Source organism: Dendropsophus ebraccatus, chromosome 2 (assembly GCF_027789765.1).
Source record: "Dendropsophus ebraccatus isolate aDenEbr1 chromosome 2, aDenEbr1.pat, whole genome shotgun sequence".
NCBI lineage: Eukaryota > Metazoa > Chordata > Amphibia > Anura > Hylidae > Dendropsophus > Dendropsophus ebraccatus.
The window spans coordinates 93,200,862-93,218,507 of NC_091455.1; the positions used below are offsets into that span (position 1 = coordinate 93,200,862).

The window sequence follows — 17,646 nt, forward strand, 5'->3', positions numbered from 1 at the left end:
GCCAACATCCTCAGAAAGCAGCTTTCAGAATTACAGTATGGTTGGGCAGCTCCAGTGTTTCCTTAGGCCAATGTTTTAGAGGAACTTGTCCATTTAAAGTTGAATAAGGTGATAGGTCTAAAAGAAGTCCACCCTACAGAACTTCGATCTGTGATTGTTGCCCCAACTGATCTGTATAACCAATCCCTCCTAACAGGAGATGGTCCTAATGATTGGAGAACAGCCAATGTTATACCCATCCACAAAAAGGGGAGTAGAGAGGTCAGAAAAAGGTATTTTGCTACATAGCTTTTTCCAGGATGTAGTTATGTGCTAGTACAGGTAAGGGTTAATATGGTTTTAAGCAACACAAAAGATCTGGTAGGCAACATTTGTCTGTTTGCTAATGACACTAAAGTGTTCAATAGGGTGGATATTCCTGGAGGAGTCAGTAGTATGGAAAATTATTTAGCTTTACTAGATAAGTGGTCCAAACATTGGGAACAGCAAATCAATGCTTCCAAATGTAAAATAATGCAATGATTGCATCTTACCCTAGGGTGTCTTAAAAAGTATAAAAAAAAATGTTTTTAAAAAGAACAATAAACCTCTTCCCTATTAAAAGTTTAAATCATGCCCCTTTTGCCATTTTTAACCCCTTCCGCTGCTGCACAGTAAATTAATGTCGCTGCAGCCTATGCCCAAGGCTGCAGTGATGTTAATTTACGATCGAGGATAACACAGGTACAGAAGCTGCGCCTATGTCATCCGCGGCGGGTCCCGGCTATCCCGCGCTGAGAGTTAACCCTATAGATTCTGTGGTCAGCCCAACCGCAGCATCTATAGGGCTCCAGACAGAGAATTCTCCCTCTCAGAGGGAGAATTCTCTGTCCACTGTCCATCGGGGCTCTGGGAAGTGATCGCAGAGCCCTGATGGTAGCCATGGAAACCTGAAGCCTCAGTCTTCCAGTTTCCTGGCTACAGAGGGCAGTGGGGGGGGGGGGGAGAGAAGGAAGGCAGGGCGTGCGCTCTGCCCTATCCCGCTGTCACCAGATTGTAACAGCGACAGGGGACAGAGGAGAGGGGGCAGACATAGGGACATCAGCTTATGGGATCATTATGATCCCATAAGCTGATGTCCAAATATGACCTGTGCATTGATGCATGACCCATTGAATCCTTGTTGCATAGTGTTCATATATTCATTCTTCATATTCATATTATTTACAATTATTTTTAACCCCTTCATGACCAAAGGTAATTGATGCATGTATATGCAGGACACACTAGAGTACTGTTTCTCCTCGCCTTCTAAGCGCCATAACGCTTTTCTGTTTGGAGACTGATTTTTGCGCAATGATCTATAGTTTTTATTGGTACCATATTAGTGTAAATGGGAATTTTTGATTTCTTATTTATTTCCTGATATATAATAAAAAAAATTAACAGCAATCCTGGTGCTTTCCTTGTTTTGTGAACCCTGTACGCTGTGTGGGGACATTATTGTTATATTATAATAGAACGGACAATTCTGCATGCTGTGATACCAATATGTTGTTTGTTTCATTTTTTTTACATATTTTTATTTGTAAAATGGTAAAAGAGGGTAACTTCAACTTTTATTGGAGGAGGGGCTATGTAATATCTTTCAAATATGGCATTTCTGGCACTGCTGCATAAAATAGAGAGAAAATGGAGGGAAAGATAGCAGATGCATCAGGAGCACAGACAGGTAAATTCTAGAGATGAGCGAATCGGGTTCAGGTTCGAGTCCATCCGAACCCGATCGTTCAGCATTTGATTAGGGGTGGCTGCTGAACTTGGATAAAGCTCTATGGTTGTCTGGAAAACATGGATACAGCCAATGACTATATCCACATTTTCCAAATAGCCTTAGGGCTTTATCCAACTTCAGCAGCCACTGCTAATCAAATGCTGAACGATCGGGTTCGGATGGACTCGAGCATGCTCCAGGTTCGCTCATCTCTAGTAAATTCTTGTAAGATACATATTCCATATGCAATCCCAAACACTGCTAAAGTGTCCATGTACTTAGCAAGGTAAGGTTGATTTATATAGAACTACTGATGAAGCAGGGGCTTAAAAAGTTGCTCTCAAGAATCTGCTGAGGTTTCCCAGTGATGGTGGGGTGCTTACAGCCTAGGGCCACACTAATACCCCAGGACAGTTACCAGTACTTTGGTTTCTGACAAAGCAATTTCAGAAGTTGTTTAAAGGGGGGGGGGAAATGTGCATTCTTTGCTCAATCCAGTAGCGAATGTAGTTCCATATCTCTCTCTACAGAATCACTGCTACAAATATATTAAGTATAACCCACCCCATTCCCCTTCAGATACATGTGCCCATTAGTACAGAGGTTTTACTAAGCTCTAGAGAATGAGACCTTACAAATATAGATAAAGTAAGTATAAGGTGTATAAACAGTACACAGCCTTTAGTGGATTATAATTGGTCAGCTTGGGGCAGTATCCCGGGGCCCCGTACTCCTGGGGGGGCCCATGACCACCCAAAAAGACTTTAACTTTCAGTAGAGTATTGCCTCCTGGCTACAGTTCTGCCATGATTTGCAAAAAAAATTGCTGCTTTATTTTTTACTGCAATTTTACACAAAACAGGACATCATGACATTATCCATCCTGTACTATGAACATCATGCTAGTGCTGCCATTGTTACAGTGGGTTTGGGGGCAAGGCTTAGTGAACAGCCCAGGGCCTATGGTAAAGTTAATCCGCCACTGTACACAGCCAGTGGCATAGCTATCATGGAGGCAGACTACGCAACTGCTTCATGGGTCCAAGCAGCTATGCAAAACGTGGTATACCTCCATTGTAGCTACGGCTAACATCACCCAATGGTAGGAAGCCCTACTAAGGCTGAAGGCAGCATTGCACCTCTAGCCAAAAGAACCCCCCCCCCCCCCCCCCCAAGAAATGCACATACATGACCCAGTGCAGTCCTTTGCGTTCTGTTCTCCCCGCTCCCCTGCGTTCCAGTGACGCCATTCATGCGCCACAGATCCAGGAGAATGTAACGCAGAGGGCCTGCATCAGGTCATGTGAGTATGGGGGGGCCCACACAGAATCCATGGGGCCCTGAGTATTTTTGCTATGAGGCTCCATGAATCCTAGTTACACCCCTGTACACAGCCTATTATAATCTACACATTTTGGTGCTTTTAGAACACATGATAACAAATAAAAACTCTAGGCATAACCTTATACAATAGCATACAACAGACCTGTATAGAGAACAATTGGGCTCCAAAGCTAAGAGTAAGGGATAAGTAGATTATGAAGGCCTTTTCATTTCACCAAGGGTTGGGACCTCCTTTCATAATCCCTTGGATTACTTATCAGCACTCTTCTTGTTAATGCTTCTGCTTGACTGAATTCAGGAAGGCTGCTTCCACTATTTCATCCTAAAAAGGGAAATTTGATGACTCAATGAGGGACTACATGGCAACATAGCAACCAGCAATTCAAGGCTGAAGATGTCAATCTTAACAAGGGAGAAACAACAAGCGGCTTGATAACTTTCAAAACTTAATAGCGACTTGTCTCGAGGAGTAAGCAGCGATGCCTATGCAAAATAATAAGGTGGCCGTTGAAGGGCAGGCAAACTTTCAGAGAGTGAGGGATGAGTGCAATGCTGTAGTGGAGGCACTGAACAAGGTATTTCATTGTTACTGTTCTTTCTGCATTCTGTTTAAAACAATGCTAAAGCGGCTGTTTTTGTGTGTGATCACGTGGTATAATTCTTCTGGTAATTTCATTTATAACTGTTTACACTAAATTAACTCTTAAATTGCTCTTTGCCATTGTGTTATTCTGTATCTGTTGTGTGGTTGACAAGTGCTCAATGTCAGTACAAGGATAAGTGCTGCCAACTGAATGAGATGAGACAGATGACCAGGCAGCGTAGCTGGACAAGAATAGATATGTAGTAGGATTATGTGTACTGTGGGAAGCTGATGGTGAAAGCAGAGCTTCTCTCTTTCAGATACATGAAGAAAAAGTGACAGTAATATTTGATTATACAATTCTGAAGTTTAACGTGTACCACTAGTGGTGAGGGTCACTTTGTGAAAAAAACACTATTGAGCAGGACTGGGCACAAATCATTTCTCTAATCTATTTTTAATTTGGCACTGAAATAGACTTCCCAGCGCCTGTGCTACCCGCTCTCTGTCACATCTAACTATACCCTATGAGACAAGCTTCCCACTGTGTTGACTTACATTACAATGGGTCTCGCAGGAAACTGGAGTTATGGAGACATGGTGAATCTTATAAGGGATAGTTATATGGGGGTTAGAGCCACATTTTTCTGTAAAAAAAAAAAACTGCAGGCTCAATCTCCTGTCACACAGTAATAAAATGTACTTTTTATCCTCACCCCTCCACTTTTATATTTAAATAGGTAAAAAAAAAAAAAAAAGAGTAGAGCTGATTAAAGGGGTTGACCACTTTATAGCATAATTTGACAGTGTATTAGGGAAGGTATTCACTATACATACTCATAATTCCTCCCATTGTGCCCCATCCTTTCTCTTCTGTATGCTGAGCAGCAATTCCATCCGTAATAAGTCCTCCACTGAGCCTGCATACGCCTGTTGAGGATGCCAAGGGAGGTGCATGGTCTTGTGCTCCTCCAACCTGTTCGTATTATGCATGGAACTTTCTTCCAGAAACAGCACCTCTCCTGTCCTCATCTTGGGTGTGGTTTTGCAGCTTAGTTTTATTGAAGTGAATGGAGCTGAATTGTAATACCACACACAACCTGGGGACGGGGTGGTGCTCTTTTTTCAAGAAAGTAGTTGTGCCTCAAAAATGTCATTTTATATTGAAAAATATCAAAAGGTGCTTTTTTTCAGTTGGAAAACATTATTTTAACTTTTTTTCTTAAATTGCTATGGCAGTAAAATTTGAGAGAATCTGTCAGCTCTTAGGCCTCGTTCACACACTGTATTTTGTTGTTAAAGGGGTACTCCAGCAGGAGGGGGGGGCACTTTTTCGCTGGGAACGGGGACGAGGTGGCCAAGGGAAAAGACATCCACTCACCTCCCCGGTTCCAGCGGCGGGTGCCGCATCACGGCGCTCCATTGCCCGGTTTCCGGCCACTTCCTGGTGTCTGACGCGGGCCCGAGACGTGACGTCTCAGCCAGTCAGTGAAGGGGGCGGGATCTGAGCGGACTTGAAACAGATCCCGCCTCCTTCACTGACTGGCTGAGCGGACCTGAGACGTCACGTCTCGGGCCCGCGTCAGACACTAGGAAGCAGCCGGGAACCGGGCACCGGAGCGCCGCGATGCGGGACCCGCCGCTGGGACTGGGGAGGTGAGTGGACGTCTTTTCCCTCAGCCACCTCGTCCCCGGTCCCAGCGAAAAAGTGCCCCCCCACCGCTGGAGTACCCCTTTAAACAGTGGCCTTTGTTGCTGGTTGCATAAACGCACATTGTTTAAAAGCACTGCCTAATTACATAGCAGTGTATGGAGCAATGGCCATAGTGCATACACTACAGCCGTTGTTCTCTGCGGCCACACAAAATAATTGACAGGTCTATTTTGTAAGGCAGCAGTTTGGTGAACAGTGATCGTACAAAATAGGCTGTGCTCACAATGTAAAGTACGGCTCCCGACTGTACTTTACACTGTGATCTATGGCAAATTGGAGTGCGGGCACACCCGAATGCGCCTGCATTCCAAATTAAATGAAGTGATGTTCATCCTGCCGATACTTCAGTATCGGCCGGGTGAACATGTCAGACAGTGTGTGAACATGGCCTAAGGCTGAATTCACACGTCCGCAATTTTCCGGACCTTATGGACAGGGAAGGCAAGTAATGGACTGGTTCACCGCTCAGCATCATGTATCAATATCATGCCTGCAGCGGGGAAACTCTTTGAATCGCTGTGGCACTGTAATGATAGAGCCACGCAGCTCTGTGACTACAGTGCTGCAGAGATTCAAAAAGTTTTACCACTGCTCTTATGATATTGATACATGATGCTGGGCGGTGAACCTGCCCATTACTTGCCTTTCCTATCTGTAAGGTCCGCAAAATTGCAGACGTGTGAATGCCGCCTAACTCATGTTCCAAACTGCTGACAATGTTAAATAGCTGTTAGGTCAAGAAGACACTTGTTAGCTTTCAAATATTCAGCTGTGCTTCTAGGATGTAGAGAAATGCTTCAATTCTTCAGTACAAGGAGTCATATAGGCTTTTCCAAGCTCCTGAATAGCTGGGATGCCTCCTCTCTCTCCCCTCCCTATTGATTGAGACCTGGAAGCTGAATCCCAAGCAGGATCATGTATGGGGGGGGGGGGGGAGGTAAGTAGGTGTTACAGCTTGCTGCACTTCAAGAGCTCAGGAAAGCCTTTTCGACTCTCCTTACCATATATGAAAGGAATCACAGACAGATGTACAGTATGAAAGGGGCCATGTGTCTCCCTGATCTAACACCTAAGGGTCCGTTTACACAGAAAGATTATCTGCCAAAGATTTGAAGCCAAAACCCGGAATGGATTTGAAAAGAGGATAAATCTCAGGCTTTCCCTTATGACCTGATCTCTGTTTATAGTATGTTTCTGGCTTTGGCTTCAAATCTTTGGCACATAATCTGTCAGATAATCTTTCTGTGTAAATGGACCCTAACTAATAGTGCCAGCAGTTTGGAACGCGAATTACAGCTTCCCAATTAGATTCCCTTCAAGTGCAAAGGACTACAGTAATTATGGGCCACTTACTGTATGTGCCAAAATATGTCCATATGTTTGGCGTATGTCTCATCTGCTAAAAACAAGTCTGCAAAATCCTCAAAAAAGGAATCCTCAAAATGGGCTGAAAAAAACATTTAAAGGCAAAGAAAAGTCTAAAAGCTTAAGACATTTTTTGCCTATAAAATTGACCGATTTTTCAACCTCAAAATATGTTGTTTTTTTTAAACCTGTGTGTGTACATAGCAATACAGCTTTGTCTGCAGTCAGGTCAAAATTTTTCCCTAGTATCAGCTAAAATATTAGTTAAAAAACCTGTGTGTCTACAAAAAAATCCTATTTGTAGACTGATCACATAGTCATGAGGTTCTCCCTTCCATCTACTAAACTACTGTGTTTGACCTTACCAGCTAATAACTCTGTGGCAAATGGAAGCTATATTTGCTTTAGTTTATTTTACCTTTTATATATCAATGGGTAGGTGGTGGCCTGCTACAGACACTTGGCAATCACTGTTGGTGGCTCGTCAGACAGCAAACACCTGCGTGATGAACTAAGACGCACAAGGGAACGAGCACAAGAGCTGGCAGTAAGCAACAGGAATGTACTAACTGCTGCTCTTCGGGACAAGCAGCTAAGCAAGGAAGACCGACGGGTGTTGGAGCGACTATGGGTACATTTTGCCAGTTGCTTGGAGCTTCTACACAATGACATGTGCAAAGTGTTTGACTTGGGCCTGGCTGTTCCACTCTCTGCAACCCATCAACCGGCAATACAAACTGGTGTTACAGGTAGGCAGCACACTGAAGAGTCATACATAAGCTAAATAACAGAATTACCAGGAGTCATAGAGGGCTAAAAAAATATAATGTTCTTTACTGTGTTTAGGATTAGAAGTCTAATCACTTCTTCTACAGACCTAATCCCTTATGCACAGAAATGGAAAGAAAAGGATATTATCAGTTTGCTGCCGTATGAGACTCAAGCATTTCTAATATATTAGGGGAAGGAAGGCAATCATAAATGTAATTCTGTGTTTCCAGCAATGGTTCAGACAGGGCTGTTTCTAGGTAATTTTGACTACAGGGCAAATCTTGCTAAAATTGCCCCCCCCCCTCTCAAATGATGTCAAGTGGGGAGGGGGGTGTTACTATGGAGTGTATTATGGCATAGAGCCGTGTTATTCAAACTTTTTTTTTAACTTGTGGCAAAAAAAAAAGAGTCTCACAGGTGACGTCTTCTTTGATCTGAAGCGTCACTTTTCCTCCCCTTCTGACCCAGGCCACCATGATGATTTCTTGCAGCAACAATTTATCTCTTCTGAACCTGCCACACAATCATCTCAGGCTTCGCACTTTTACAACTTCCACTTCTTTGTGTCATGTGCAGTACAGTCAGTAGGTATGTGGCTTGCCCCCTGTATGTACAATCCCCTGCTCTACCCCCATATAGTAATAATACCCCCTGCTTTGCCCCATGTAGTAATAATGCCTCCTGCTTTGCCATATATAGTAATAATTCTCACTGTGCAGTACCCAAATAGTAATAAGTGCCCCCCTTATAGTAATAATCCCCCCATTGCTCCCCCTTATAGCACTAATCCCCCCAGTGCTCCCCCTTATAGTAATAATCCCCCAGTGCTCCTCCTTATAGTAATAATCCCCCAGTGCTCCCCCTTATAGTATTAATCCCCCCAGTGCTCCCCCTTATAGTCATAATCCCCCCAGTGTATACTCACCTTATCCTGGCATACGGCGGGGTCCTTTTCTCTTCTCATCTTCTCTTCCAGCCTGCGAGGAACAGGACGGATTCTCCAGCAGACGCAATGACGTCATGTCAGTGCTGGAGGGAGAAGATGGGGGCTGCGGCCTGGTGGCTGAGGGCGGTCCGGAGGGGAACTGCGGGCGGTCATCTGGGCAGGTGATGGGCTGAGCGCAGGGGCAGATGATGGGGCGGGCATGCGGGCGGCGCGCATGGCGCTGAGTGAGGTCCGGAGGGTGCCACCAGCGCCCTCTAGCTGTCAGGGCCCCGTGCGGTCGCCTGGCCCATCCGCCGCTAGAAACGCTGGGTTCAGAAGTCAAGAGAAATGTCCAGTTTGCAGTAATGATCAGTCAGTCACATAACCTTAATAACAATGAACGTAGAATAGTCGATTGGTCGACTATTGGCCGCTCCAGCCGATAACTGCTTCATGTAATAGCTCATGTTGAAAGCCAACGTTTACCCAACATGAACAATGTCGGCTGATCGTTGTCATTCAGCATGTCCTAAATACACGATGACAATAGTGATTGGTTGCTGCACATCACCTCGTGTAATAGGAGTGGCATCGGCTGCTCTCTTCTATGGGAAACCCTTAGCTGCTCCTCTCACAGCTGCCCCCCCACACACACACACACACACACTCTCTCTTCTCACTGCTCAATGTCTGTGCGTGTAATTGCACAGACAGTGAGCAGGGAACGATGATGAAGCGAGCACTAAGCTCACAGGCGGGCGTTCGCTTCCTTCTGGAGGTCGGGCCATGTAATACGGCCCTAAGTCATTGTTTTGGCATCCATGGTGAAAAGGAGCCTGGCACAAAGTTCAGCTCTAACATATTGATACATGCAGTACCTATTAGACGCTAACATCATTAAGAACAAACAAACGCAGTGTAGGTGATATATTCCGTAATGATATTGTGATCTCCCTTTTGCTAAAAAAAACACTACATTATGCAGTTCTGCCCTCTTTCCTGTCCTTGGGTGCAGTGGAACAGGGCTCCCATCGATAAGACGGAAACCCTATAGAGGGGCATCAGACTAAACTACTTCACTGTGCCTCCTCCACTGCACCGATGCTTGCTCCCCAGGTGCAGTGTACTACTATGAATAGTGCAAAGTGCCATGTATATGACGTAAGCCCCCCAGGACCCAATCTTATTAAAGGGGTTATCCAGTGCTACAAAAACATTGCCACTTTCTTCTAGAGACAACACGACTCGTCTCCAGTTCAGGTGCAATTTGCAATTAAGCTCTATTCACTTCAATGGAACTGAGCAGCAAAACCCTGCCCAAACTGGAGACAAGAGTGGGGCTGTCTCTAAAAGAAAGTGGCTATGTTTTAGTAGCGCTGGATAACCACTTTAAGGGAGAAGTCCAGCAAAATCTTTTTTTAAAGTATTGTATTGCCCTCCAAAAGTTATACAAATCACCAATATACACTTATTACGGAAAATGCTTATAAAGTGCTTTTTCCCTGCACTTACTACTGCATCAATGCTTCACTTCCTGCATAAAATGGTGATGTCACGACCCGACTCCCAGAGCTGTGCGGGGATGATGGCAGAGGGATGCACAGTGTCCCTCCAGTGCCCTGTGTCCCCCAGTATCCCCCTGCCATCATCCTCTCAAGCAGCCACAGCCCGCACAGCTCTGGGAGTCGGGTCGGGTCGTGACATCACCATTTTATCCAGGAAGTGAAGCCTTGATGCAGTAGTAAGTGCAGGGAAAAAAGCACTTTAAAAGCATTTCCCGTAATACGTGTATATTGGTGATTTGTATAACTTTTGGGAGGTAATAAAATAGTTTAATAAATATTTTCGCTGGACTTCTCCTTTAACAGAAGATCTGTTCTGCCACACACAAGGACAGATTGTGGAGCTGCATAACACAGCATTTCTAAGAGAGGCCTCTGTAAATCAGTAAGGGACATAGCACCAATACTGCATTTGTATACAGAACAAATAAAAATGAAAAGTGTCCAACCCCTTTAAATATTAATAGATATTTATTGGAATGGCTGGAATATAATGTATGACCAAACATGGCAACTGCTAATTACAGGGGGGTTAGCGTGGCCGGACATATGGAGATCAGCTCGTTGCTCAGGGGGCTTCTTTAAAAAAAAAAAAAAAAAGTTTCCAGCCAAAACATAAAAATTTCCCTTACTGCCTCTTCTTGCATTAAAACCACCGAAGAGCCCATACATATCCATCTTGCTTCCCTACAACTCCCACTGTGACTGGGGTATCGGGGAAGTGGGATGTCATCAGATGCTGCCACAATGGGAACACAGCTGGGACCAAAAAATGTGACAGTTATGGAGCATAGTTAAGGCCATATATAATTTATAAGGTACAATATAGGTTGCCAATAAAACTTGTCTTCACATAGTTCTGTCAACCTAAGATTTTAATAATTAAAGACTTTAGAAGGAGTTGCATTTGAATTGCAGTGTATTTGGCCTGTTCTTTTTACTGACAGACAGCCTATTACAATATGCTATACAACAAACCTGGGCAACCCAATGGCCCCTCTGCTTGCATCACAGGGACACATATAGGGTGACAAATGGGGCCTCCTCTAACCACTAGATTCGGATGGGTCTACCAACTGCTAAATCTAAAGAGCTGGGAATTAGTCACTGCACCCACCGGGATCAAGCAACAGAACACAAAGCCAGGACACTGCTGCAACTGCTGGGAATGAGCTGTAGTTTTTCTTTTTAATTGGGGCTATTCTGAAGTTTGTAAAACATCTTTTATTTTTTGATGCAAGGGATGGATAGAAAAAGAGCAATTCTGCAAGGTGAGTCTGTTCCCCGCATTTTACATGCTGTGCACAAAGGGAGGGGGCTCCTTCTCCCACTGTCTGCACTGTTCTAGTTAGAGCATTAGGCTCTCTGTAATACACAACTAGGAGTCTGCTGCTACTGCTGGGAACAGAGGCAAATCCATTCCCAGCAGTTAACTCCTTACATGCTATGCGGTCAAAATAGACCAGGTGACATCTAATAGATCTAAACAGGGGAGTGAGTGCCCTCTGTCACCATTTGCATGCAGAGATAACAGTGCACCGATGGTTGCCATGGCAGCAGGGAGTCTTATAACATGTCTCTCCTGGGACTGCCATGGCTATGTAGTTTAACATGTATTGGGCTGTACACTGTAGAGACACAGTCTACAGTATATTATCTATCGGTATAACACTGTCTGTCGGTATGACACAATAATAATGCTTTGGTATGTTCAGGATACCAAAGCATTATAGAAAAGGCATTAAAAAAATTGCCCAAAAACCCAAGCAATATAGTACACATTACAACATAAACACTGAAAAAAAAATTGCAGCATTGCTTTTTTTCCATCTCACCCATCCCCCCCAAAAATAAAAGATATTAAACTTCAGAACAGCCCCAATAAAAACTACAGTTCATCCCGAAAAAAAAAAAAAGCATTGGAATCTGATACAAAAAGTACCATGTATTCATAAAAATACTGGAAAAATGCTAAAATATGAAAAAACTATAAATATTTTTTATCATTGCCTTTATACAGGATAAAGATAAAATGTTAAGTTTTACTGCATGGTTGAATGGGAGAAGACACTATAAGTTATGGCTAGAGATGAACGAAGCAAGATTAGCTGTGAATCACGCTGTCAATTCGCTTTGTTCTGCGAAGCAAATTCACATCCATTCGTTAATGAAATTCTCAAAGAAACGAAATGGCGGCCGCACATGTTAGCTGTCTGGAGCAACACTGGACAGGAGAAAATAATTAACCATAATCCCTAGCGCCCGTCAAATCAGCTGCAGGCCCCTCTGTGAGGTCAGCACCTCACCCTCTATATAAGGCGGTTCGTCAACAGAGGTGGCCAGTCGGCTGTGTGTGGAGGAGAGTGCAAAATCGCAGCACAGCAGGGAGAGACTAACAGAGTGATATGGGGACAGGGAGGAGAGGATAGGAGAGAATAGGAATTCACTGGGACTAGTGAAGACACAGTCCATATTATTCACTTACTGGGCACTGCAAACTCCTGTAAACTCTTACTGAGTTATACCAATTTACTGGGATCAGTGAATTGAATGTGCGCCTTATATAATCAGTGGTCAAACTCCATTCCTACTGTGTTCTAAAAATTTGTTTTCATTACTAATGGAAAACATTTTCTAGAACACAGTAGAAGTGGAGTGTGACCATGATTACGTAAGGTGAACGCTCAGATCACTAATAAATCATTTTGACACTTTTACAAGAACATGTTAACAATCTCGTCATTCTGTAAGAGTCCCAGTATTGTAGCTACTATAGTTTGGCTGTTTTATTGAAATTTGTTAGAATTCAATTTGAGAATCTTAAAAAGTTTGACCCAAAGTTCGTAAACCGAATTTTCGGCTCATCTCTAGTTATGACTGATGACATATATATATATATATATATATATATATATATATATATATATATATATATATAAATAAAACAAAAAGTGCAAAAGCAACCTTTAGGTGCAGGGGCTTACCATACATACTCCCCCTGGTGTACACGCAATAAAAACTTGCTGTAGAGATATTTAAAAAAAAAATAAGCAAACTATTTTGCCTGGACTAACATTAAAGGGGTTGTCCAGTGTGGGGGCACTTTTTTGGGGAGGAGGTGGCTGAAATAAAAGACGTTCACTCACCCCCCCGGTTCCAGTGGCGGCTCACTCATCGCGGCTCTCCAGTCCGCGGCCGCTTCCGGGTGTCTGACGCCGCCCGAGACGCTACGTCTCAGGGCCACTTAGCCACTCAGTGAAGGATGCGGGATCCGAGCGAACTTCACACGGATCCCGCCTCCTTCACCGAGTGGCTGAGCGGCCCTGAGACGTAGCCTCTCGGGCGGCGTCAGACACCCGGAAGCGTCCGGGAACCGGGGACCGGAGCGCCGCGATGAGTGAGCCGCCGCTGGAACCGGGGGAGGTGAGTGAACATCTTTTATTTCAGCCACCTCCTCCCCGGTCCCCCCAAAAAAGTGCCTCCACACTGGACAACCCCTTTAAGCCTACAAACTGGGCAGAGTCCAAGCCAACAGGAGGTAGCCTCACTCCCCCCACACATACATACAATAGGGGGAGAAAAAAAAACAGAAATTTGCAAACATCTCCAATGCTTCTGTTCACACTGCATGTGGCTAAAGTACAGACAAAAAAACAAAGAGTGTATTGCACACACAGATGGAATAGTCTTAGCACTACCAGGACTCTCACTTCTGCATTTACTCTGGCACCTGTGGAATGTTTCCACTGCTGACTCTCAGCCGAGGTGTTGCACACCTTCATAAGATATAGTTCATCAAGAATGCACATATAGACAAGAAGCAGCACTCGCCATCTTGCTGATATAAAAATGCTTGCTTTATTCCATGCAATTAAAAGTGGGGTATGGACGATGGCAAGTCAAAGCTACGGCTGTTTCGCACGCATGCGTAGCACGCTTCCTCTGCCCCCAGCACTGTTTCCGGGCATATAAGTAAATACTATAAGCATTACTTATGTCCCCAAAAAGTAATTTTCTAAACGTATTTCTCTAGGCATGTGGGTGGTCTAGAGCTACTAATTAGTCACGGCTGGTGGGAAATCCTGCCGGTAATCACGCCTTCCTGAAAGCATCACAGTTTCAAAGCAGTTTTAAAGAGTCACAGAGGGACCTTCCTGAGCGCCAACGCTCCCAGGGCGGCGAGATTGCTGGCAAGTTTTCGTGTCAACATCATAACTAGATGAATAAGTTTTTTAAAAAAGTACTTTTTCAGGGCATATAAGTAACACTAATAGCATTTACTTTCATGCTCAGAAAAAAGGGGGCATGTAGGTGCATATTTATAGCTGTAACAGTGATTTTGTTTTTGCATGATTGGTTCCCTTTAAAGGTTAGATTTTCTAGTAATTATTTATTAAAGAAAATCTTAATGTGCATAATAATAGATGTATATTAGTTTTATTGAGCCATAGGAGAAGGGCCCAATTACACAGAAAGATTTGCCAAAGATTTGAAGCCAAAGCCAGGAATGGGTTTGAAAAGAGGTGAAATCTCAGGCTTTCCTTTATGACCTGATCTCTGTTTATAGTCTGTTTGTTGCTTTGGCTTCAAATCTTATAATCTCATAATCAGATAATCTGTCATATAATCTTTGTGCAAATGGACCCTTAGAAATCCCTTGCATGTATCCAATGCTCCTCTTTAAGTATTAATATAGCAGTGTCTAAGGAAAACAGACATGCTTTAAATATTGCAAGGGTTTGATTTAGGGTTTTCAATTGTTTGTATGACCTATTTTCCAAAGGCTGTTTTTCTTTTTTTCCCCAACATTTTATTACCAAAAGAGTGGTTATTGCCCTGTAAGCATTCTGTCTGTTCCTCTTTAATGTACAATGTATAACATAGCTCTAAATATATGCACTAGGACTTCTAAAGTACCTTTTATGTTCTAGGCAGCACTTCAGCTATTGCCTCCAGGGCACTGAGTGTCCAGAACATCAACTACAGTGATTCACCAACTAATAAAGAAAAATTGGAGCACAGCGAACTAGAAAATGAAATTCTGAAGGTGGACCAAATGATCACTGACATGGAGCTGAAGGTTAATGTGTTAAGGTGGACTGTGGAAGCCACAGCAAACATGAATGATGAGCTTGACAGCACCGATGTCTCCTCAACAGCACTGCTGTCTGTGGAGGAAGGAGGAGACAGGCGCCAGTGCTGTAATGGAGGACAATTTATTGTGTCATTGATACTGTGTGGTGTGGCTCTTATAGCAGTTACCCTTTCCTCTGTACTCTAAATGTGGTATAATACATTACTACATTACTGGCTAGCACTGTTGAGCAAATATTACAAGTCATTAATTAAATGAATTTTATTGCATTTGTATTTGTTGAAGTCACTTTTTAATTTGGATACGAAGTAGAATTTCTGCAATTCTGTTAGGAGTTTGGATTAATAAATAAGTGAAATGGATTTCATTTCAGTTGCATCTTTGTGTAAAATGTTATCTTACGATATTGTCCTTGCCTCTCTTATAGGGAATGTACCATCAGGCCTGGGTTGAAGCACTGGAGGCGGGCTGACCCACCCCCAGTGGGAGGAAACCCCCGCCCCTCTATAATACAGCTCTATTGATTCTAATGGAACAGTGTCATAGAGGGGCTAGGGTTTCCTCCCACTGGGGGTGGGTCAGCTCGCCTCCAGTGCTTCAACCTGGGCCTGATGGTACATTCCCTTTATAACTCATGGGTGCTACTCATATTTCTTAAAGTGTCACTGTCATTATAACTTTCAAAATCTAAATCAACAGTAGATATGAAATAAAGCAAGTTTGCAATATACATTCATTATATTTTTTGTTGCTATCATGCTGTAAAACAAAGCTTAACTTACCAGAAATCCAGGTCCAGTCTCCTGAAGGCAGATTTTGAAGAAAAAAAAAAAAACAGATTAAACACAGGAATTCTGGCCAGTACAGAGAGTCAGAGCTCAATGTGTCAATCAATCACATGACTACCTTCTCTCTGTGAGTGCTCAGATGATCTGGGAAACGCTGGACTTCCTGTTTTCTGACTCTGAGAAAGGAGGAGTCAGAAAACAGGAAGTGCCGTGTTTTCCATGATAACTACAAAATAAATAATGAATGTAAATTGCAAACTCTCTTTATATCACATCTACTGTTGGTTTCAATTTTAAAAATTTTAACAGTGACACTTTAAATAAAAATATATTTTTAAATTGAAGCTTTATAGTTCATAAAAAGTTTGGAAAACTCAGAAGCAATTCCCAGTTTTAATCTGCACATCAGATTAAGGCTGGGTTCACACACAGTATATTTCAGGCTGTATTTGGTCCTCATGTCAGGTCCTCATAGCAACCAAAACCAGGAGTGGATTGAAAACACAGAAAGGCTCTGTCCACACAATGGTGAAATTGAGTGGATGGCCGTCATATAACGGTAAATAACGGCCATTATTTCAATACAGAAGCCATTGTATTAAGATAACAGAAAATATTTGCCATTAAATGGCGGCCATCCACTTGATTACAACATTGTGTGAAAAGAGCCTTTCTGTGTTTTCAATCCACTCCTGGTTTTGGTTGCTATACAGCCTCAAATATACAGCCTGAAATATACTGTGTGTGAACCCAGCCTTAAACTGCAAGAAGATAAAACTGTGATCTGCTCAAATCACCCACTTGTCTTTTAAATGACATTTAAGCATTGCAAGATCAAAACCACCACCCGGGTTATTAACCATATATAAGGCTGTACAAAGAATCTGAAATACAGCCAGCAAATCAGATTACTATAATACCAGGCTTTTTAAGAACTAAAGCCATGGATGTGATTATGAGGCCAACTGAGGCAGCAGGGCTTTGTTTTTATTGGGAGCAGGTGTACAAGGTAATACATTTACATTATTGTTTTAAAAATGTAGTCTAGATATTTATCATATAAAAATTTTACATACTACGATGAAAAAACAACAACTATGCATGTGAAGTAATAAAATACTCACTTGTTCTGTACAGGTCGTGCTGTGTTGTCTGTAATATTTAATGTACACATAGGCACCTGCTATGGGGGTAAGGAAAATGAAGAGGATCACCACCAATGTAATAGGAATTTCATTGATAAAGGGTAGGTAAGGCTCTATTACACAGAGAGAATATCTGCCAAATCAGGCAGATTTTTTACCATGTAAGGCTGGGTTCAGACTACGGAATCTGCTCGGATAAATTCCGGCGGATTCTGTTGCCCGTACCCACTCGCAGCGGCGTGCATCTCCACCCATCCTATTCACTCAATTCTATGGGCAGGCGAATTGCGTATTCCACAGAAAGAAAAGACATGTGTTAGGAACCGGACAGCAGGACAAGACAAGACAGTGAGCCCTAAGCTCAGCCCCGCCCACTGTCCTCTACCTACTTGCCACAATCCGCCCTAAGATGGCGGCGAGCAACTTGGCGGCGGTCCCTGCACTGGCTAGGTGAGACACAAAGACAAGACAAACAGACAGACAGACAAACACAATGAAGAATAGTCAACAGTCCGGGTCACAACAATCAGGCAGCAAAAGTACAAAATCACAATCCAATAAACATAGTCAAAGGGCAGGCGGCAAGCAAGGGAAGTCAAGG

The 17,646-nt window shown here is 43.2% G+C and overlaps 1 protein-coding gene and 1 long non-coding RNA gene across 2 annotated transcripts in view; one reads left to right on the forward strand and one right to left on the reverse strand.

The window, feature by feature from the left end:
• The window catches only part of LOC138784564 (uncharacterized), a 40,811-nt gene extending 37,396 nt beyond the window's left edge, over positions 1-3,415 (reverse strand). Inside the window, exon 1 of the long non-coding RNA XR_011361878.1 lies at positions 3,240-3,415. This is a non-coding gene — a long non-coding RNA (uncharacterized lncRNA). The remainder of the gene's footprint in view (positions 1-3,239) is intronic.
• A 104-nt stretch (positions 3,416-3,519) lies between these two features.
• Positions 3,520-15,518, forward strand: LOC138784565 (regulator of G-protein signaling 9-binding protein B-like). Its single transcript, XM_069960168.1, has 3 exons — positions 3,520-3,672; positions 7,199-7,508; positions 14,949-15,518. The coding sequence occupies exons 1-3, from the start codon at positions 3,577-3,579 to the stop codon at positions 15,296-15,298; spliced, it is 756 nt and encodes a 251-aa protein (XP_069816269.1). The 5' UTR covers positions 3,520-3,576; the 3' UTR covers positions 15,299-15,518.
• The last annotated feature ends 2,128 nt before the right edge of the window (positions 15,519-17,646 follow it).

Bases quoted from the DNA above. Each gene is read 5' to 3' on its own strand.
- LOC138784565 (XM_069960168.1), top strand. From the start codon at position 3,577: ATGCCTATGCAAAATAATAAGGTGGCCGTTGAAGGGCAGGCAAACTTT. The intron at 3,673-7,198 runs GTATTTCATTGT...ATCAATGGGTAG, and splicing joins TAGTGGAGGCACTGAACAAG to GTGGTGGCCTGCTACAGACA. The intron at 7,509-14,948 runs GTAGGCAGCACA...TTTATGTTCTAG, and splicing joins AATACAAACTGGTGTTACAG to GCAGCACTTCAGCTATTGCC.